Source organism: Aythya fuligula, chromosome 3, assembly GCF_009819795.1.
Source record: "Aythya fuligula isolate bAytFul2 chromosome 3, bAytFul2.pri, whole genome shotgun sequence".
In the NCBI taxonomy this organism is placed as follows: Eukaryota; Metazoa; Chordata; class Aves; order Anseriformes; family Anatidae; genus Aythya; species Aythya fuligula.
Genome location: NC_045561.1, coordinates 1,969,891 through 1,993,003, shown reverse-complemented (window position 1 = coordinate 1,993,003; position 23,113 = coordinate 1,969,891). Strand labels below are relative to the sequence as shown.

The 23,113-nt window shown below is 40.5% G+C and overlaps 2 protein-coding genes across 5 annotated transcripts in view; one reads left to right on the top strand and one right to left on the bottom strand.

Annotated features, from left to right (window-relative positions):
- Positions 1-12,537, top strand: part of RTN4 (reticulon 4) — a 43,442-nt gene extending 30,905 nt beyond the window's left edge. For 2 of the 3 annotated variants that reach the window (XM_032183837.1, XM_032183838.1), the window contains exons 2-7: positions 411-618; positions 3,147-3,285; positions 9,158-9,227; positions 9,852-9,898; positions 11,059-11,117; positions 11,525-12,537. In XM_032183837.1, coding sequence (XP_032039728.1) covers positions 411-618; positions 3,147-3,285; positions 9,158-9,227; positions 9,852-9,898; positions 11,059-11,117; positions 11,525-11,567 — 566 coding nt within the window. In that variant the 3' untranslated portion in view covers positions 11,568-12,537. The remainder of the gene's footprint in view (positions 1-410; positions 619-3,146; positions 3,286-9,157; positions 9,228-9,851; positions 9,899-11,058; positions 11,118-11,524) is intronic. The other variant, XM_032183836.1, reaches the window with a different exon arrangement.
- Positions 12,538-13,690: 1,153 nt separating this feature from the next.
- The window catches only part of EML6 (EMAP like 6), a 124,453-nt gene continuing 115,030 nt past the window's right edge, over positions 13,691-23,113 (bottom strand). For both annotated transcript variants that reach the window (XM_032183833.1, XM_032183834.1), the window contains 9 exons: positions 22,624-22,781; positions 21,821-21,935; positions 21,086-21,274; positions 19,858-20,030; positions 19,132-19,294; positions 18,353-18,456; positions 17,028-17,181; positions 16,544-16,644; positions 13,691-15,473 (listed from right to left, as the gene is read on the bottom strand). In XM_032183833.1, the coding sequence (XP_032039724.1) occupies positions 15,449-15,473; positions 16,544-16,644; positions 17,028-17,181; positions 18,353-18,456; positions 19,132-19,294; positions 19,858-20,030; positions 21,086-21,274; positions 21,821-21,935; positions 22,624-22,781 (1,182 nt within the window). In that variant the 3' untranslated portion in view covers positions 13,691-15,448. The remainder of the gene's footprint in view (positions 15,474-16,543; positions 16,645-17,027; positions 17,182-18,352; positions 18,457-19,131; positions 19,295-19,857; positions 20,031-21,085; positions 21,275-21,820; positions 21,936-22,623; positions 22,782-23,113) is intronic.

Sequence of the window (23,113 nt, the reverse complement as noted above, 5' to 3'; positions counted from 1 at the left end):
CTGTTAATGTCTGTGTCATTTGTCCTAACAGGGAATCAGAATTAACCTCTTCAGTAAGTGGCCTCCACAAAAATAAAATTAAATGAAGCACAAACTGCTGTGGTTCTTATGCACAGCACAGCACTGCAGGTGAAGAGATTAATTCTGACATCGCTTAGGGGCAGAATTGTTCTTAAATTTTAGCAATTACATTTCAGGTAATCCGAACATCAATAATCCCAATAATCTGAAGTCCAATGCAAAAGCAGTGCTACAATAACCTATTTCTAGTTGTAATTTCAGCTCTCATTTGATAGTGATTGCGAGTTCCATTCGTGATGACTCTCAGCAGTCAAGTGAATGACATTCTCTGTTTTCATATGGATGCAAAAGGTATCTTGTACTAATTTCTTATCTTTTTTAATTTTTAGTTGTTGACCTCCTTTACTGGCGAGACATTAAGAAGACAGGAGTGGTGTTTGGTGCCAGCTTGTTCCTGCTGCTCTCGTTAACAGTGTTCAGCATCGTGAGCGTGACCGCTTACATTGCCTTGGCCCTGCTTTCTGTGACCATCAGCTTTAGGATATACAAGGGAGTCATCCAGGCAATCCAAAAGTCCGATGAAGGCCACCCGTTTAGGTGAGGTTTTTCTTATAATTAAGAAAAAATGTATGTTGTTTTGGGGCGCAGCACTGTTGGTGCTGTTATGAGCAGTAAATGACATATGCCATACTATGTTGCATAATAATGTAAATAGCCTCTGTACTGAAAAATCTGTCACCCAGCCTACGACTACACTGCTTTCAGTTTTTCTCAGGAGGCAAATACAGTGGAAAAGCAAATGAATTGAATGCTTGGTACAGGGGATTTTCCTGGCACTGCTAGAGTGTCCTAATTTGCATTTAAAAAAAGAACAACAAAAAAACATATTCCAGCCTAATGGAATAATGTGTGCATTTTGGAGTGGTGTAGTCTTCAGAATGTGAACCAGTGGCAGATGATGTACAAAATGTAAATATTACTTCAGCACTTCCAGTGCAATTTATTTAGTAAAAAAATAGAATAAATGTAGTAGGGGGTACTTGTATCTTTTTGAAACTTCAGGATACTCTTTAAATTATATATTAGCATGTAACAGCAGAGCTGTGTTCTCCATATGGAAGGCTGCCTTGTGATCAGCAGAATCCAGGTTCATTGCAGCCTGCCCAGATAAAAAAATCCAGAAACCTGGACTCTGAAGAAATTTCTAAGGATTGAGGAGTTTAATCGTAGGATTAAGTGGTTTTAAGTGGTTCTGCGTGATGAGCTAAGTCCTTGGGGTACACCATGTGTGCACTTCCCTGCAGGGGGGGATGCAGCATGCTTGGTAATCATACTCTAACTGTAGAGTACAGTGGTGCCCATTATTGCAGAGCTGCATCTTAAGAGACATAAATATATTGGTGGGTTAGACTAATTGCTAAGAGTGCATGCCAGCCGTAACCCACACTGCCAGCCGTAACCCACACTGCTCTTGCTTCTCTCCTTTTTTAACAAATTAAGTGGCTCAGTCTGAATTTCCCTTGCATCTTTCAGAAAATCCTGCTTGCCCTCCTATTTACAGCCCTCTTACTCATTTTGTGGTGTTTCCAGTCATTCTTTTTCTTCCTCTCATCTTTAGTAAGACGAAGTAAAATATTTTCTTGATTTTTTTTTTTTCCCCCTCTCTGTCTACATGTAGTGGCTCATTTAGCCAGTAGAAGTCAATCTCTACCTAAAACAACAGTGGGACAAAACTCTGAGGGGAAAAATATTTGTTTTCAAGCTTAGATTGATCTTAGAAAAAAATACATCTGGCCAATTGACAATAATATTCAGAATAGCAGCATGACATATATATCTTTTGCAAAACAAAACAAAACCATCAAGGCCTTTGTTTCTTATTAGGGTGAATAGTTCCCAGTGGAAATCCGGTTTGCTCTGTGCTCTTTAAGCAGTTTATTTTTAAAAATAATGATATTCGTAAGAAGCTTCTAGACATTCTTTTCCAACATCCCTGGTTGCTTTTCAACTGCAGGAAGAATGCTTCTGCTTGAATTTAGTTTGACAGTGAAGAGACATCCATGAGATCGATGTACCTTTTGATTCAGGTACCAAATCTCCTGCTGATGAGCTACTAGTATATGTAGGAGACTCCATTATATGTCTCCTGTGCATAATAGGAGATAACCAAAACCACAAAAATAACCTCCCACCCCAAAGCAGAATCCCCAACTGGAAGTAATAGGTAAGGTGCAGTAACTGTAAAATGAGCACCCTGTGATAGTTGTGCTACATTACTCCTTCTCCCTGTAATGCACAAATCAGATAAATTACTCTTCATTTAAAGGGTCTAAATTGTCATAGCCACAACAACTACAGATAAATGTCATGGTGTAGTGGAAAGAACACTTAACCAGACACAATTGTACATCTTTCTGTTAAAAGAATTGCTGTCTGTAATCGTGAGAAGTTTTTTTGAGCAAACAATAAAAAATTCTCATTTTGCCATGCCTTATTAGTGTACTTGTCACAGCGTGATGCTGATTTCAGAAGCGTCTTCTAGCAGTATGAATGGATATGTTGATTTTGTAGGACATGGTTTCTATTTGAGAAACGTAGAAATATCAAGTCCAGCAGAGTCTCAGGTTGCCTTAAGAACTTTCTTTTTCCTAATGCAGTAGCAAAATCAGTAAATGATCTCCTCCTCCCCTGCCAGCCTGTCCATCTGTGTCTCTTATTTTAAATGTACGTTGGCCTTATTAGCATGATAGACAGCAGTATACGTGTCAGAGGTGCTGGAAACTGTTTTGGCCACTCGCTAGCCTTGTCTGTTCATTCGTGTGTGCTAGCCAGTGTGCCTTTTTGCCTGGGCACTGGGTAAGACTGCATGTGACTTTGTAAATACACTAGCACAGCAGAGTAGTGAGAGAGAAACTCTTTATATTCTTTTCTCTTTAAGAGGATATGGGTATGTTTTTCCTCTTTTGAGGCTTGCTTTTACCTTCCAAGAATAACTTAGGTTAGCTCTGTTCTATACTTCTAGCATGCCATGTATAGTGAGGTTTCTCTCATTTTAACATGCTGTATGTTGATATTGTCTGGCAGAGCTCTTATAGTACAGTTTCATAAGCTATTCTGTCTTGCAGGGCTTACTTGGAGTCTGACGTAGCCGTGTCTGAAGAGCTTATTCAGAAATACAGTAATGTTGTGCTTGGCCATGTTAATGGCACAGTCAAAGAGCTGAGACGTCTCTTCCTAGTCGATGACTTAGTTGATTCTCTGAAGGTAAGTCTACTTCAACTGTAAATGTGACAGCCTTGTGTAAATAGATTCCTTGCTGACCTAGGTTAGCAAAGCCCACTTGTCCTTACAAATGTGAATGAACAATAGCATCTTTGGCTCTGTATCGAGTTTTAGTTTGCTTGCTGGACCAATTTTTGTTGTTTTTCAGGAAGTGCAGCATTCTCTTAGACACATTAAGTACTGAATGCAGTCATAGAGTGGTTAGCTTTATTTGTACTTCATTTTGACAGTACTACAGTAAAAATGAATCGAAAACTGAAATAAACTTTGGCTGCATACAGTTGAGCTATTACACCTCCTTGCTGGTGCTTAAAAACAGGAATCTTAGAACAAGACACTGCTCCAGTATGGGCATTCAGAATGCATCACGACCACCTCTCTCTCACTCACTCTTAAAAATAAATAAATAAATCCGTTTACAGCTAGACTGGCACAGTCTGGCTTATGTTTTTCAGTTTGTTTCTGTACAGAGACTAGCAAGTGGTCAATTGATTTACAATACATTTACTTGCCTTGAACAGCAGGAGTTTTCTATTCATTTTTTTACTGGAAGAATGGGGACTGAATAATGCCTGTGCTTTACTGGGAAGGTAGAGGCTTCTTTCAGTCACTTGGTTTGGGTGTAAATAGTTGTTTTTCTTAGCACTACAAATTACTGAAATGTTTTTTTTGGAAACAACACTGCATAAAGCATGCAAAACAGCCTAACAGATACCTAGCATATGTTGAATTTAGTACTGAATAGAATTTACTGAATGTTGCAGAGCAAAACTGAGGTGCTCTTTACTGAGGTGGCAGAGCAAGAAATGGCATTGAAATGGCTGAAAAACCTTAATTTTTATTCTGTGAGAGTTATGCTCTCTCCTGCCAAGCTTATCACATTTCTCTGTCTTTCAATCCTTTACTGAGTAGAACTTGTTGGCCATTTGCTTTTCAGTTTGCATAATCTTCTTGAAATAAAGTTGCATTTATCCTCCAGTTAAATCTCTTGCTTATAAAGTGCTTTGCAAAGGCCTTTGAGTTGTTGTGAGGATGAGGGAAGGGGTTTGGAGAGAAACTTGGAATAAAATAGGAAGGCTGTAAAAGTCCTCGTTTTATTTGTGGAATAGAAATTGAAGATAGTTCTCAGGATCTTAGAGTTTCTAGATGCAGTTTCTCATATAGATGCATTTCTCTTGCAGTTGCTCCTATATAAACACAGTGAGGAGTTGGTACTGTGGGCATTGCAAATAATGTTGTCCAAGTCTTTCCCAGGAAGAGTCCTTTCCCTCTGGAAAGAGGAAAAGATGTGTAAGGATGTTGGGTGTTGTCACCTATTGTCTGGTGCTCATAGGAAAGATTCAGGTTCTCAGAAGGAGAAGAGGAGATAAAGGATTAGCCCAGGGGGTTGTGCAGTATTCTTCCAGCTCCTACAGGGCTGTGCAATAAAAGTACTTTTATGAGGTGCTTGTGCGTTCATATTTTCTGGTCACCTTTCTATATACGATTGATACTGCTGCGGTCATTTTATGGCAGCACGACATAAATGAGCCTGTTTCTGTCTGTGCCTTGCTGGTGTTCCCACTTGGGGCTTGGTTTGGATGGCTAAATCATGTCAGCCCTGCCCGCCGCCTGTGAGAGGCTGGCTTGCCTTTGCACTTCAGTGACTGCGTGCTTGGGGTGCATCTCTGCAGCGCTGTGGCCTCGGTCAAAGGAATTGTTGTTCTGTGACTAGAACTGTATTTTGATAACATAAACTTGGAGTGTGAGGGAGGAAAGGAACATATTCTCTGTTTATTGCGCTTTTTAATGGCATTGATTCTCAGTGTTCAAAAAAGGTTATTTTGCTGAAGTCATATTTGGATCTTATTAAACAACTGGATACATCACAGAAAAGCCTTGTAGTCACAAGGTCACTTGTATTTCTTCAGTAATTAAGGCCTTTGTGGTATGAGCCTTCATCTGAGTTATGCGAATTTCCACACCATTTGTTTAGAGTTCACAGTCCCTTGCAGTAAGGAAGGGGAAGCAGCGAAGCCAACTGCTGTTGTACTTAGCACTGTTCTAAGAATTAAGTCTTCCAATAGTAGAATTAATTCCAGTCAAGATGTCTTCAAGGCACTCTAATCACTTCTAAAATAGTATGCTATGTAGGAAATACATTTTTATTCAGATGAAATAATTCACTTCCCCTCTATTCTGGCATTTAAAACATTTTATGTGGGTTAATTAGTCTAATTTATGGTAGTTGGGAGCAACCCTCTATAAAACCAGTGAATGTCAGGACCATTTACAGTTGCTGATTTTGAAGACTTTGCGCTTGAGGAGAACATTAAGATGCTGAGGTTTTATGTAATACAGCAGCTCTGGTTTTATTAAAAAAAAAAAAATACGCCTGGCTCATGTAGTTTAAACATCTTCACCATAGGAAACAGCATGTTTGTATATAATGAAAGCTAACGAGCTTTGATGTAGAAAATGTCTGCAGGTTAGTTTATTGTGCATAATAGTTCTGGCTGTAAAATCTGTCTCGTTAAGATCTTTTTCTTTTTTTTTTTTTTTTTTTTATTAAACAGTGCTTCAGTCATGGAAGTCTTAAAATGTACTAAATATTTATGCAGCACAAGGAGAAGTTCCTCATAGCTTTTCAGGGGAAATTTCAGAAGAGCTTTTGTCAGAGTCCCAGGAGGAGCTGCACTTTGTCCTGACACACAGTAATCGAGCAGCTCACCCTGGGCTGCGCAATCAGGAGCAGTTCTCTTCTGATGTCGGGGCACAGTTGCTTTCAATTTGTCATTGCTCAACTGATATTTTGAGAAATAGAGCTCTGTGCTATATTTGAACTGGTTTATAGTAAAGAAGCTGATATATCTGTTTATTATCCTTTCTGGATTTGCCATTAAATTGCCTTATGCTCTGGGTACTAGGGAGTCTTACTGAAGGAGGTAGGCAAAATCTGGATGCAGTCCATCAGGTACACAGTTTTGTTGCTGGTTCACATATAATTGTAATGTGCAGGTGGTGAGCTTGGGCCCCGTGCCTTCCTTCTATCCTGTTCTGAGCATCTGGGAAGAACAATATTATCTTTGTAGGTCACTCCTGGGTTGCTTTCAGCTTTCCCTCCCCCCCCCCCCCCCCCCCCCCCCCCCCATCTTAGAGCTTTAAGTGCTCAGGCATGCTTGAGGTAAGCCTTTACACATTTGTATGTTTGTGTCATTTCTAGGAAAAAATAGAAACCATAAGTAAATGAGGGATTGAGATTGAGTCCATTAATTCCTGGGAGCCTGGTTTTAACTGTCAGAAAGGTGTGAGGAGGGAGAGGCAGTGGTTTGGGAGAGGGCTTTGGAGGGTTTTGCTGAACATCATTTGCTTTGGTGGCCACACCTTAGAAAACAGCTGTCATTACTGACAGTTAGCAGTCAGCAGGATATGGCAAAGAGAGGTGGCCTCGCTGGGGTCGGTGGTTCCCTCTCCTGCCTGGAACAAATGGGCAAAGTGGACAGAAACTTCACACACGATAGGCTTTGTCATTAAACCCTAGCACTGCTTTGGACAGACTTCATGACAAGCAATGCCACTGTCAGTCAAATGTTAACTTCAGGAGTTTTATATTTCTCGGACCATAAATTCAATGCTCACTACATGATATTCCATTGTTCTGATGGTTGTTGGACTTTCGGATTGATTTTGATTCTGTTACCCCGCTGCTTACGTGAACTGTGTTTTCTGACATGGGCATAGTCTTGAGCTCTGTTATCAATGTTTACCTGGGCAGGGTGGTGCCTTGCTTCTGGAACTGTGCTCATGCAGGGGAGAGCTCGGAGAGCAGTCAAAATGGTTCACTGTGCATGCTTGAAGCCAGCTGATTTCCGATACCGAATGCACGCTTTGTGAGAGTCATTCTGGGCGTTCACAAACTTGGGGGCTTTTTGCTGTATAACAGTTGGCTTTCCTTCTGTCTCTCAGGCAGGGGACATGCTGCAGGGACAGACTTGCTCAGAAAGTGGAGATTTGCTTTGGTAAAGTCGCTCTTGTGCAAAGAGGCTGGCAGCCAGCTCTCACCCTGGCACTGCAGAGAGCAGAACTGGGCCAAGGTTTGAATGAATCATGAGGGAGGTTAGAGAAATCTGCTTTATTTTTCTTGATAAACCTGCCAAATTCCTTCAGTGGAAATGCAGCTGATGGTAACATTGCAGCCTTGTCTGAGGGTTAACTTTGTGCCTCTAGTGCTATTTGCGTCACCTCTGGAAAGAGCTGACAGATAAAGAACTGCATCATTTGCAATTAATCCTGCTGAATTTTGAATGGGACCAGCTTTGAACGAAGCTCTTGAAGTAAACTTCCTTCATTACAGGGGTTATACAGACCTGTCTATTGCCCTGCCCTTACTTGATTTTGCCCTTACTGTTGATTTTGTTTGATTTGGACATTTTGCGTCTTATGATAAGCTAAAAATGGATGTCTGGCTGCATAACTTCTGAGTAACTCAGCTGCAGTCTGCATCTTTTGCCCACAATCCTTCAGCATTACGTTCTTTATTTTCCAGTGCTTTGTGCCCACCTTTTGCCTTTGCATCTCCTGCTTATTGCGGTGCTTCACCTTCGGCTGCTATCTGTGGATTCTTTGGATTTGGATGTATCTGCAGCCTCTCCACCACCTTCCGCTGTTTTACAGTGTCTTGCCCAGAAAATAACCAGACATGCTTAGCTGATTAGAGTGCTGGGGTCTTGTCTGCTTAGCAAGAAATAAGTGCTGCTAAATCCACTAGATCTGACATCCAAATCCTGGCTTCTGCTCTGTTCCTTATGGGCTGTGCAACACTAGAAGAAATGGGCTGGTTTTCCTCAGGGAGGAATCCTACACAGAAATAGAGCTGGCAGCCCGCAGCCCGCTCCTGCCCTGGTATAGGTCAGAGGTGTGCTTGGGTCACTCTGCACCTGGCGGAAAGCTGCTGGGGTTTAACTCCCTCAGAGCCGTGCGAAACCGCTGAGGCAGGGTTGAGGCCCCCCTGATGGGGCCTGTGCAAGAGCAGAGTCAGCAGGGCAGGGGGAGCAACAGCGTGGCCAGTGCTGGGGCAGGCACCATGAGCGGCAGCAGGAAGGGAAGGGCTGGGTGTGCGTAAACCCAGCTTCTCTTTGGAGGTTGTCTTTGACCTGCGGCCATCTTCCATTTTGTGGCACTGATGACTTCTTTCTTTCCTGAATATTGTAGTATTCTAAGTCGTTGTGTTGTTTAAGGGAAAAACGTCACCCAAGCCAGCCTTGCCACATTCCCTGCCAGGTTTTTCACCCAGTGTGGCAGAAGCCCCTGCCTAGCAATCAGTGGTTCATGGAGACCACTGCGGAGCCGCAGCGTGGCTGTGGTGGGGCAGTGCCGCCGGTGGCTTTGCAGCCCCAGGGTTGATGGGCTCATGTGTTGGCTGCTGGGCTGCCATGCAACCAAATGACCCACTTTCCTTCTGGCTCTGTCCCCAAGGGCTGCGATATGTGCCAGCCCTTTCACCTCCCTGCCTGTCCTGTTCCTGTCTTTGAAGGGTGGGAGGTAGGAAGTGTTTGCCCATCGTTCTGAAATGCCGTATTGGAAGTGCTGTGCACACGCAGGGGACCTTGTGCAACTACCACGTACTGACAGCCTTTGGTCACTGCTGACTTGGGCCAAATTCAGCCCAATGACCTAGACACAAGAGGCCACATATCCCATTACTAAACCCTTCAGCCATCTCGTCACTCATCTATAATTACATTAGATGCACACGGGTGGAGTTTGGGGTGTTCCAGCTTCAAATGTGCATTTAGAGAAGTTATCTTGCTTACTGGTATAACTAATATGTTCTTGTAAGACCAGTCACAGGCTGACATGTGCTTTTATTTTTCAGTTTGCAGTGTTGATGTGGGTATTCACTTATGTTGGTGCCTTGTTTAATGGTCTGACATTACTGATACTGGGTAAGTGTTTGAAATTGTGTTAAATACCTAGCATTGCAAAATAACCCTGGAAAAGCAATGAAGTCTGCCCGATACTCCCAGGCTATTCCTGTGTTCTTGAGATTGTATCAGGATGATGTAGTTGTGAGTCCTTTCTCTAGGACATTGATAACCCTGCAGAATGGACAATTTTGAATTGTATTGAATTCTGTGAAGTTGCACATTTTCCAGACACCCTATCTCCCTGTCAGGGTTAGCTTTTCTTTAATATCATTGCTATATTGTAACTTTGGTGGAGGTACAAAATCAGCTCTGGTCACCTCCCACTGAAGATAGTTTGTTTCTTGTAGTCCAGAGGGCGGTGCCACTGACCTAAGCACTCTTGCTGAAGAATGTGCCTAACCCACAGTGAAAAAGTGAACTGTGACCAGAGTTACTGTACCGTTAACAAGACCTGGAGAGCAGCCCAGCTTCTCCTTAGCAGGGATTATTTAAATTACCAGCCAACAATTTTTGTGTGTGGCCTAGTTTTTTCTTTTTGTTGTACCCTTTTGAAAGAAATGTTAAGGTGTGAAAGCAAGTCTTTGTTTAACTGAGCACCATTCCTTCTGTCAATATTTATACCTTTGATCTGTTCTTTTCCAGCTTTGATTTCGCTCTTCAGTGTTCCTGTTATTTATGAGAGACATCAGGTGAGTGTTCAATAAGGTTCATTAAATACTCCATGAAGTTAGTTCTATTGAAGCAAAACCAGGAGAAAATAAAAATTCATTTTATTCTTCTAAACTCTTTAAAGTCTTTAAAATGGCGGCCTTTAATCAGGAGTCACTGCCTGAGCCAAGAGAACCAAGTTCACTTGGAAGTCCAGGCCGTGCATGCTTTCCCATCCTCCTTTTTGGTGGAAGTGTAAGGTGGCTTCCCCAGCAAACAATTATGGAAAAAAACATGATTAACCTTCTCTTCCTCTCTTCTCTTCCTCTCATCCGGATTTATTCAGGCCTGCTGCAGCAGTAGGCAGGGTGTGAATCTTGATATAAGTACTTTTAAACCAATTTCTGAAAAAAAAAAAAAAAAAAAAAAAAAAAAAACACACTTTGGAGCTGGTATTCAGGATTTGTGTCCTGAAGCCCCACAAAATTTGTAATTTGGCTAAAACAGGCAGCAGAAGAGGCTTGGTACAGTCTAATACTTCTATCAGCAGACTATTGTAAAGGAAGAGGCGGTTAGAAGAAGCCAAAGTAAAATGACTATGATTAAATAATAGTAGAGCTTGAGCAGGGACTGTATTCAGCAGGTTGATAGCACGGGGGGGGGGGGGGGGGGGGGGGGAAGCCAGCCCTGGCTTAGCAGTTCCTTCTCCTCTTTCCAAAACAACTCTGATCCTGAAGGTCAGTCTGGGATGAAGGAAAAGTGGAAGAAATACTCTAAAAAGATGGGAGAGCTTCTTGGGCTCCTCTCCAACCTCTGTATGACCATAGAAACGAGCTAAATACTGTGCAGTGAAAGGAAAGATGATGGACAGTTTGCATGGCTTAGCCTGGGCTCCTCGATACTCCTGACAAGCCGAAGGTTGCTCTCGGAGGGCGTAAGCTGTTCGACAGCGAAGCAGCTTTCCTTCTCTGTGGTGCCCAGAGGAGAAGGAGAAGCTGACTGCTCACTTCTCACCATGGGCCTTGGTTGTGCGTGCTTGCATTGGAGCAGCATCAAACTGGGAAATAAGCACTGTTGAGCTGCATCCTTCCATCAGTGGTCATTCCTGCAGGGCGTGTCTTAGTGTGTGTAACTGCCTGCCAGGCAGCAAAGGAACTGTTGGTAAGCCTTGGTCTCTAACATCTCTCACCTTACATTTCAGGCCCAAATTGACCATTATTTGGGACTAGTGAACAAGAATGTCAAAGACGCAATGGCTAAGTGAGTTTTTTGTTTGTTTTTCACTTAAACATAAATAATGTTTAGTTTCTTGGCATGCATGCTACTTCTGTATATAACAAATGCGTTATATATACTAGTTGTGGGAGGAGAAAGTTCTTTGCTTAAAATGGAATGGTTATGAAATCAGCTCTTTTCTTGGAGGTGCATTTAAGTCCATCCAATGTTATTTTTAACAGAAATCTATGTATTAGTGAAACTGTGGGCCCACAGCGGTTGCAGCTGTGGCATGAGCAAAGGAGGCCTTCAGCAGTTCTATCAATTTTTCAGTGTAGTAGTTGGTTTGCCATGATAATTACCTTCACAGATTGCTGTCTTGAAGGCTTTTCTACCTACTCTTTTTTCCTTACTCAAATGCTGTTCTTTTTCCTCTCTTGTTCCTTTTGCAGGATCCAAGCAAAAATTCCTGGGTTGAAGCGCAAAACTGAATAAAAAGCCTGAAGCAACTTACTGATAGGAAGTTCATCTTTTAAGGGGGAAAATTCTTATTTGGATTTACATGGGGAGGGTCAGGGAATAAGCAAAACCCTTGACATTGCAGTGCAATTTCACAGATCTTTATTTTTTAGCAACGCAGTGTTTGAGGAAAAATAACTGTTTTGACTGCCATGTGTTTCATCATCTTAAGTATTGTAAGCTGCTATGTATGGATTTAAAACTAATCATCTTTCTTTATCCCATGTGCAGCACTGGCTAATACAAAAAGATTTGAGAAAGCTGTACATTTTGCTTCATCAGAGGTAGGCGCTGCTGCGTTCCAGAAGAGGTAGTGCAGGTGGAGCGGAGGATAACACTTCCCAGTTTGTGCACTGTGTATGGTCTGTGTAGATTGATGCAGATTTTCTAAAATGAGATGTTTTAGAAGAATATACCATTTTAGCAAGTTTTGAAAAATCTTGCCTTTTTGGTATGAGTATAGCTGTATTGTGATTTTATTGTTTTATCAATTGCCAATATATATATATATATATATGTGTTTCACAAAGCTTAGATCTTTCAGCTGCTCCACAGTGCTTCGTACTTCAGAGAATTGACTGATTTCTGGACTAGCTCCATAGCACACAAGCTTGAAAAACTAAAATGTCTCTGTAAACACTAGCATCTGTTTAAAAGAAACAAAAAAAAAAAAGTAATGAACAAAGGAACCTCCACATATATTAAAAGATTACAGCATACACTTTGTTGCGCAAACATGCAGTAGTTGATTTTGAGCAAGTAACTCTACAGTCTCTCAAACTCTGATAATCTGTGGACTGAATATCTAACGCTGCAAATGTTGTTTGGAAACTTAAAACCTTGTTATGCAAGAAATTATAAATGAAAATTTATACACTTGCAGTTTAAGCTGTATTGAACTAAGTCTGTGGAATGCATTGTGAAATGTAAAAAAAAAAAAACAAACAAAAAAGAAAAAAAAAAAACAAAACAAAACCCCAAGTATCAATAAAGCTTATAGACTTAAAATAATATCGGTATTTTGCTTTCTTGAGGTAAGTTTAATATATTTGTGTTTATTTTAAGTTCATCGTGATTAAATATCCATTGTACATGGTGGTAGAAGTAGTTTGTCAGATTTATAGCAATGTGAGTAGATGGATTTTTCATGATACCTTTTGTGCAGCGTGAAGCAGTTTGTTCAGTTCTAGTTACAGATCTGATGTCCTGAATAGCTGTGTTGGTGGGTGATGCTCAGTTTGGCGCGTAGTTCTCGTAGAGCAGATGCTTTCCTGCAGTGAGGAGGCCTTGATGCTGAATACTGAAGGCCACTGTTGTTACCATGGCCAGCTGCACTGACAGCTCAGTGACCTGGGTGACTGTCAGTCTTGTGAGTTGGTTGGTTGTTGAAAATTGTTCTTGAAAAAGATGAAATTTTAGATTCTGCTAAAAGAAGTAAATATCCTTGGCTTCTTTTATGTTGAAGACAGTAATGTATGCCATGTGCTAGTTTGAAGGAAATTGTTAAGCGAGTCCAATAATTTTTCAGATGTTTTCGAGCCTGATTTAGAAAGCTGGACATTGAAAACTTGTATCCGAGTTTATTTGAGACACAGATTTTAAATTAATGGCATCTTGACCATTGAAAAATAAATTCATGCACTAATATTTTAATTTACAGTATAATACATCATCACTTCTGAACATTTTATACATAAAGCCAAACCATATAAACATACAAATTTTTAAGTGTTATCCTGACAGACGCTATTGCTCTAAGATATTTTTAACATAGCCATTTAATAATTCCTTCTGCTGTGCAACTGGTTTTATTCAGGATACAATCAATGTGAAAGGCAAACATGACAACATAAGCAAAGAAGGTGCTCACTGACATCACCACCTAACATGATTACAATATTTGATCAATAAGGTTTATTTAAAAAAAAAAACTGCATAGGGACTCTTATTGTGTATCTGACAAGCTGATCTGTATAGTAATATAAGGCATTAATAAATTCACTTTTAAAAAAAGGTGATTCTTGGAGGTTGCTGAAGCACTTTTGTGTGTTAAATATACATGGATCCACTCCTTTAATTGGATAGTTGTTTCATTTGTCATTTTTATGATATTCTGTGTCCAACAGCTATTGTCTCACTTACGTAGTGGGAATCAGAAGTGGTTTGGCAGGATGGTTCCACAATTAATCATTCTATTAATCTGAACTGGGACTAAACCACAATTCAGTATCTCTTTTCAAATACTACATATAAGTCAAAATGTTCTATTTTGGCCTTTATTTCTTTTGATTAAAACCAGTCTGTTTAAAAGGAAGGTCATTCCAAAATACAGAGGCATTCCACATCAGAACTCTCCGAAATCTTTTGAAACTGCCCATGTTTTCTGTTCCTTTCTAAGATTTCATTTGAAAATTTGAACTTTCTTTTCTTTCTCAAATTCCACTGTCCCTATCATTTTTGGTTTTCTAAGAAGTTCAGTAACAACTGCTGAAGAGCTCTTCTTGCTTTTTGTGAACATCTGCTCATAGTCTCCACTTTCAAGTGGAGAGATCTCATATTTCATTTCAGCTGCCTGCTGCCCTCCTGCCCCATGATCCCACAGCCTAGTCACAGAGCAGGGGGCTGCACACGGTGCAAGAGAAGCAAGGATGGGGAGAGGAGTTCAAATTTAGCAAAGATTTTGCTTTTCTCCGGGATAGGTAAACCGTCAGGTACCAGAGTTATTTATTTTCTATGTCTAAATAGCATGGGAATAGCTGCCCACTGAAGGGGTCACAGCCCTCATTGGTTTCTCTCATTTGGCTCTCTCTCCAGAGGGCATAATGGGAAACAAGGATTCCTGATGGCTTTCAAAATACTTTAATGCACTAGATGGTCACTGCTTGGGATGGCAGTTAAATATGAAGCATGTTTTCCTGCCAACAGGGAGATTGCAGGAACACTTAGGGAACAACTTCCTCATTATTTGTGTTAAAAAAAATCTTTCTACTTCCCCCACTCCTGTCCCCACTTTAAGTTAAGCCTCAAATTCTGGCTGCAGCCCATCTACCATCTGAACCAATTGAGTATAGCTTACCAAGAGATGTCACACCACCAGTTTTGTCCTCATAATGATGCATAGGTTCCTGCTCTTGGAAACATTTTGGAATTCATTTCTGAAGGTATTAAAAACCAAAGCACTAAAAAGGGATTTAGCGGATAACGTAAGTACATGTCTGGAAAAGTGTTGGTGTTAGCCCTCCTCTGTGTGAAAGTTATAGCACCATATGTTGAAAGCAGACATTGGTGGGAGGCAAGATTGTAGCCCAGACTACTGGAAATATTGTTCAAAGGCACTTCATGGATAGAAAATTTTGCCAAATAAATACATTGAAACAAAAATTATACTTTGCTCCTCCAATTCCTGAAAGCTGAAGCATGAACCCAGCGTGCTCATTAAAAGCTTGTGACTTAGTGCACTAAATTTGAGTTTTAAGCAGGTATAGTAAAAACACTTTTTTGAGTGAATGTTTAAATTTTGAAATTATGCAAATTAAAGGGCCCTCTGTGTCCTCCCTTTTCAGACGTGATTTGAATAATACAGTATTAGGCAAAAGCAGCTTAGGGTGTTAACTGTTCACTTTAGCTTACCCCTCTTACAAAACATGTCGCTTTCAAACTTCAGCTTCCTGCTCAAGGATGTTGGTCTTCACATCGCAAGATCGCATTCATGGTCAGGAAAGTCACGAGTAATCCAAAAAGGTGTAATCCACACAGCAGCATGTGGAAATTCCAGCGGCTGAGGGTAGAGGCATTCATGGCTGTCCAGTCCAGAGCTGTCACTTGGTGGTTGCAGTAACAGCAGGAAAAGTTGTCTTTCAAAGACATCGCCATACAAATACACTACAAAGAAGTTAAGTGATAGTGTAACATTTATTTATAAGTAAATTAATGATAACCTTTAGCATATCATAGACAGACTACTCAAAATACGTCTGTGTCTATAAATACCTCTAACTGCAAGCCTCCAGGTAAAGCAAAGGTAAGCCCTGGCACTGCCTTCTGTTGTGCACATGTTGAAACAGTCTAATAATGCACAGCCACTCCCCCCCAACACAGCCAGTCACGTACACATGCAAACATACACTCACAGTCAGCTGCATGCAGATGCGTGTGCAGCTGCACATGCAAACCATCATGCACGTGCGGCCACACACACCCAGAGCCAGAGAGCCAACACCCAGAGACATGGCCATGTGCATGCACACACCCACACAGAGGCATACAATCCATGCACCCACCCACATCCACTCTTTTTTTTTTCCTTTTTCCTTTTTTTTTTTTTTTTTTTTTTTCCTTCAGGCACCTTTTGAGGAGCCTCCGGTTACTTCAAATGTTTTTCTAAATCCGTCTATCCTTCTGTTCAGCTGGAATTTCTGTCCTACCCCCTTTCTGGGTGGGAGATACTCAGTTATTTTTGTGTGACTGACACCCTCACCAGCTGTCTCTATCTCATCTAAATGTTCTTCAGCCACACAAGTGGGTCCTGTGCCAGCAGCCAGAGCTCCTTCACCTACCTCTTGTCACTCAAAGGCTCCGTGTTCCTTGCAGGCCGTGCAGCAATAGGCAAGATCGGCCTGGTCTGGCCTCTCCAGGAGGAAGGCAAGACAAGGGACTTAGAAGCAGATGCTGGGTGCTCTGGTGACATAAACTGAAGGCACAGATACCTGACTGCATGATTACCCGATGGCCTTATGAGTGTGGCCAAGGTAGCAGGAGCAAATCACGTACAAGTAAGCATAAAATACAGCAGTGCAAGAGTAAGAAAAGCAAAGTTCACGCTTCAGCAGGTACCAATGAATACAGAGTGAGCCAAGAAACGTGGTACTTGCATTGCTGTGCGTTTGGCACGGGAAGTTACACAACAAATTTTTTCATCAATCCCATCACCATAAAAATAAATAAGCAGCTACCTGCAGTCATCTCCTCCTGTACTTATCACATACTTGTCATCATGAGAAAAGCGGATGTTGGTAACATGCGCAGAATGCCCAAAATACCGCTTGTGTTTGGCCTGTTGGAAAAGGAAGAGAAGTTCAGGACTTCGGTATGCTAGCCCACCATTAAAAAGTGACAGCTGACTTGTGAGTGCATGCATAACCACACCCTCTGCAGCACTCCTGTCAGAGCTCCTGGTAATCCAAACTGGGCACCCAGCTCTGGGAGCTGTGGCCTTCCCAGCAGCTGGAAGGTGGCTACCCCGCCACCTGCGAGCAGCTCTCCTAGGGACAGCAAGTCTGCCACATGGCTCCCACGCTCCTGCAACCAGCGCTGGCTGGGAGCAGCCTAGAGCTGACCTGTTGGGCCGTGCACTTTGGACTCCTTAAAAACATACATTAAGGAATTTGGACACAGGGAAAAGCAAGCTGCTTAGATTAAAATAAAATATCTACTTACAAATTTTTCTGTGCATGGGAAATCAAACAGTTTCACCAGACCAAAATCATCGCCTGTGACTATATTTAGGCCAGCATGGGTCACACATGCACAATTGACATCTGCTTTATCTGCATTTCGCGGCCAAATTCCAATGACTTCGTCTCCAAGAATGCTGTTCAGAAAGGAAGTTAAAAAAACAGCATTAGACCATAAGACCTGTCTTGTCCAGAGCATGGTAAGGCATGGTGAGGCAACAGCCTGTTAACCGCCTTCTTTTAAAATCTCTTCCCTCTAAGCCATTGCCTGCGTTCTCATAATGGAGAGCATCACAAGAATATATTATTGCTGCATGGCACCTAAACCGTCTCTAAACACAAACTCTGAGGTTTTCTTCTGTGAAACCATTCCCATTGTTTTATACAAGCAGCTTGAGCAACTATGGGCTTTTCCCTTCCACATGGGCATGTACTGTACCCTCCCCTTGGTGATTTTTTTTTTTTTTTAAACAATAATACTCTCTTCCCTTAGCCTGAGTGAGTTTTTGAATGAGTGAATACTTGTTTGGATCTGAGTATTTCTCAAAATAGCTTTCCCCCCCTCCCCCCCCCCCCCCGCTTACCTGAGGTTTCTTTATAATTATTTACCCACGTGTTAACTGTCAGGTACACCTGTCTCATTCCCAAAAGCTGTGAAGAGCCCTTAGAAATGAGTAATTTGGGGCAGAATTTTTATGCCTAATTACAGAGCAGTAAGAGTGGGAGGATCCTCACTTATCTTCTCCTAAACATCTGCCTGTACTATCATCCCACTGTTTATTGTCAGATCTGCTTCTGGCCTGTTCCACATTCTACAAGTGCACGACCATGGTTTTGTAATCACGTGCAAGGGGGTCCTATGTAAGTCCATGTCAATAAATACATTTTAATGGTACCCACAACTCCTTTCTATACAATCAGCTCATGTTTCCATGCCTCCCATGCTGCTTGTGCCAGCATGCCAATAAAATGAGCCTGTAACAGCACAGAGCAATGTGAGGGGGCAAAGCACTTCACCACTGGAAGGCTGGGACAAATGGCAACAAGCCAAAGTGGATATAAGACAGTGATATATGACAGTATGAATAACGTTATACAGAGACAGCATGACACCAACCAGCTTCAACCACTGAAAAAGGCATGTAAGAACTTTAGGGAAGGGGAGTGTATGATATTTTTCTTTCACATTTGTCAAACCCCAGGGACATTTCATGTATTTGGTTTACACAGTCTGATCTTATGCACTGTATTGTATGCAGTACTGCGCTGATCTCCAGTCAGGTAGAACTTTGTTCCTCAATTTCTCACCTTGTCCATGTGGCCCATGTAATCTTCTCTATCATGGCAGGATCCGTTATTTGCTTTCCTAGTGGTACCTCATGAACTTGACGCTTATAGGCACCAGTTGATACCTGAAAGCAGGAAAGGAAAAAGCTAGAGATTTTGCCAGAAGTGCATCAATTTATCTTTTAAAAAATTTTCCAGCAATAATAGTCTTAGCAAGTAGTATCAGCAAATAAACATCACAGATAACCATTGTGTTTTTTTTCCTCATGAGCTATAATTGTATGTAATATAAAGTAACAACAATGCTACAGGACAATAATTGAATGAGGTGTTTGTATGCATTCTACATAGCTGATGAATTTCCTTTTACTCTCTTGCTTATCTCGACCCAATTTTACGAAATTCAAAAGGAAAACTCACATGTGAATTCAGCTATGATATGCATCCCACCCTAGAGAAAGGTTTCTATATTGAGCTTATAGTCCACAATTTTATTTTAAGGCAATGCATATGACACTGGGGATAAGAGAATACCTTACCCTCAGCACACTGCTAATCTTTTAAGGGAACTGAGCTATATTGCTACTGCAGGGTATGCAGAACCCAGGGGAAGACCCAACTATTTAGAAAGAAAAAGACAACTTTAAAAATAGCTCTGTGAACATCGTAAGGGCAATCTAAGTTATCTGATTCGCATCAGAAAGTCTCCCCTACTCTTTTTTACCTCCACCTTGTTATTATGTTTGACAGCAAATAAGTCACAATAAATAGAAATAAGCATGGTCCTATGTGAGATATACCTGTATGTACTTGCTGTCTGCAGAAAAATCCATCTGGATGACAAAACTTGCAATGTCTTTGCAGTAGCCTATTCGGTTTAGGGTTGTACCTTGAGTGAGATCATAAAAATCTACAGTATGTTCTTGTGAACCCACAGCCAAAAACCTGTTATCCGGGCTGATCCTAGACAATAAAATATGGAATGAAGATATAATTTACCATTTCTTCTGCCTCCTATGATAACACAAAGGGACAAACTTACTTTACTGTGAAACAAAATACCTTTTATCAATAGTGAGGTTAAATCCAAACCAAACACTGATGCTTGGATGCTTAATGAGAAAGACTGAGGATGTCATACATAGAGAACTGGTGTTAATGTAGCACTTGAAGAAAGTGCGCAGCACAATATGCAGAGTAACACCAATCCTCTGTGAGAAAATGAGATTTGCAATTTTATAATGTGTTATATTAACTCCCAGAATTATAGCTCCACAGTATACAAATTACTCAAGTGGATATAACTGAATTATATCAGTTTAAAAAAAGAATGTGCTATATAATGTGTATGTATATATAAGCTTAAGGTATCTGTCAGTCAGCCGGTAAATGCATTTCATGATTTCATGCAAGTTTCAACAAATACGGAATTGCAAGAAAAATGGAAAACACCTCTGAACTGGGTGGACTATTTCCTAAGCAAGGGCTGTGTATTTAGAGAACTTCAGTTGAAGTTTTTGACATACCTAATATCCTGAATTGCAGACTTCCTGTCTCGCTTTTTGCCCCAAACTTTAAGGCTGTTAACAAGTAAAATAACAAATTCTCCATTCTTCATGCCGATTGCAACCATCTCACCATCAGGACTATATGCAGCACATCTTGCTGGATGGCCTAGATTGACTTTGTTCAGCAGTTTCTGTATTAACGGAAGCAACAGTATCATACCTGTACTGTAGAATGCTATCAAGTAAACAGAAAGTTTCCAAGCAAAACGTATAAAAACCACTTATTAAAAACAAATTCTGTTTCATTTCCTCTAAATATAAATCTGAAGTTGCACATAAAAATAACATCCCACGAGGCATATGTTGCTAAACAGAATTCAAAATATAGATCTATCTTGTTGCAGGATGACTTCAGTTTTGACACCAGAAAGAATACTGTTTAGCAAAAAATGGTGAAAAATCAGTTTCCTATTCTATTTAAGTCTGTTTTGTTAGTGTCTATACCGGTGAGCAGGATGGGGGGGAGTGTAATTTTATTTGCTACATGTAAACAATAAAATGTTCTTGCAGTTTCACTTACCTGATTGTACTAACCGTATATTCATTTTTCACATTAAGAATTATCCCTACTAGCTTAGGTAACTAGCTTTTGAAAAGGTTTATGTAGCCTAGCATAACAAGAAACCCATTTGTCATTTTTAAAATTCATTGCTGATACATGCAATTTGACATTGGAAAAGAAAATCCTGATGTACATATATGCAACATGATCAATTCTAAAAAAAGTCTCTAGAAACGAGGAAGTCATGCTTGCCAGTGAGGCAGGCTTATTGTCAGGGTCTGTGTAGTAGCCAATAATCTGACTTACCCAGTGTCAGCACAGAATTAAAACGTTCCCTTAATGCATGCCAGTTTGTACTTTTACATTAAAATCTCATTTTTTAATAATGTTTGTTAAGCAATAAAAGGCACTCCATCAGCGTAAATGCTTTTATGTAACTGCATTTCTCTGCAAATAGCTTGCTTTTGGAAAGTGCAGCATGCTACTTCACCAAGAACTTACCTTTTCACATGGCCACAAAGAAGGAAAAGAACAGTACTAAAATAGAAAAAACACACAGGACTTTTTATGTGGCTGCTCAAAGGTGCATGTGGCTGGAGGTGTGCATGTTGTACAGTTGGAAAAATGTGTGGGTATATAAAATTCTCACTTTTAATCACGTACTTTTCAATTAGCGATACTCACTTTGTCACACAGGTCCCAGATTCTTGCTGTTCCATCATTACTTGCAGAGATAAATATGTCTTTTGAGGGGTGAGTTGCTAAGCCCCAAATTTCCCCTTCCATGTGACAGTCAATTAACAAGTTTGAAGCAGCATTTTTTTCCCCTACTTCGAGGATTTCTCCATCTTTTGTTCCCACTAAAATTTTCCCCTGTCCATAGGGAAAAGAGAAAGAGAGATGGTTTGTCAATATAGCAGATACAGTATCATTGGCAGTAAAATACCAACATATTATAGATATGTCTGTGATAACTCATCCTGCTTGTCCATGCAGCATCTTAAAAACAGGAGAGTAAAACACATCTCAAGACCTGATGTCATGTTCAGGTGTTTCAGTTGAGTAATGGCAGTGGACTTATATTGCGCCATGAAGGATTTTTATTCAGATCAAAGTGTTTCCATACCGGTTGGTAAGGTATTATTTTTATACCTCTGGGGTGACTTAATATCATTTTGGGGCAGTAACAAAAATCTAAACAAAGTGTTCGATTCAGTTAGACTGTCAGAGAGATCATCTACTCTAGCTATACTGTCACTATCTAAACTGCAAGAGTTTTCTCAGCAAAAACTTGGAAAAAGCATATATTCATACAGTTTAGAAGATTCTCCTCCTAAATGTTCCCCATCTGATCTTCACCAACAACAATACCTAGTGATGCATGACAAATTGTGGAATCTGCCACGTTGGCTCACTTACTTTTCCTCTGCAGACGGAGCGCACACACTCTATGAGCTGTCCTGTCTCAAGCTGAAATGCTCGGCACCGTTTCATTTCTTGATCCCATAGCTTTACAGCTCCCCCTTCTTTAGTGCTGAAAAGGAGTATATTGTGTTACACAGATGTCTTCTGCATGGGCTACAAAAAATCTCATCTGTAAACCTGTCAATATTCTTCTGATTACTTAAATAATATAACATAAATACAGTAGAAGGTGATTCAACGTAAGGACACCTTGCTACCTTGTAATGTAAAGTAAATAATACAAATATGGTAGATAACACTCACACTTCACGTTTTAAACAGTAGCACACCTAATACATAAAAAGCAAATTGCTCTCTTGTCACTTAATCTCAAGTCTCTGTTGCGGAGACAAGGTCTGCAAAGATGATATTACTTTCAGTAAATAGAAGAACTTGCTACTCACAAAGTCTCTACTGGGAGAGGTAGTCTGTAGGTTGATAGAATTAAAAAAAAAATAACAAAAAAATTGCCAGTCTGGCAGAAGGTCAGGCCACAGTGAGATCACACAGGTGTTTGTATCACTTCTAATTTGAAGTTCAGTACATCCTTTGTGGATGTATGCATTACTGTGACCCTCTTACCTAATAGTCTTTTACTTACTAAGACTCTGGGCATGCTGTGTGTCATTTAGATTGAAATTCCTACAGGGCAGACATGATTTATCCCTGGGAACCATTCGTTATGTCTAGTGCATTAATTATATTAAAATAATATAAAAGAAAAGAGTTGTGCACTTTAGGAAGACTGTATGTCTTACGGTCTCTCCTTGCCTCCTGTAACAATGAGTCCATCCCGAAGAGTTGTGTACATTGTAAACACTGGCCCTGTGTGAGCTTTTGCCACAAGTCTAATCAGAAAATGATCCTTCCAGACGTAGACATCTCCATTTATGGCACCAGTAAATGTAAGGTTATTCTGCAACAAATAGCAATGATCTTTGATATAATAAATATCTCAGCATTTTTGATCAGCTTGAATTAAAATTATTTTAGCTACTGGACTTCCTGAGAAAATTCAACTGTAATCAATGTAGGAATTAAAACCACATGCACTGAAAAGAATGAATTTAATGACTGCACTCTAATGGTGTTTCTTTGAGATGATTAATATGGATCACAATATTAAGGATTTTTTGATGACAAAGTCACTTGTTTGGGCACCAGCATTAGGATTTGGAACCACAGAATGCCTAATCATGGAAGCCTAAATGTATACACTTACATTTCACACATTAGTACCATAGTCCA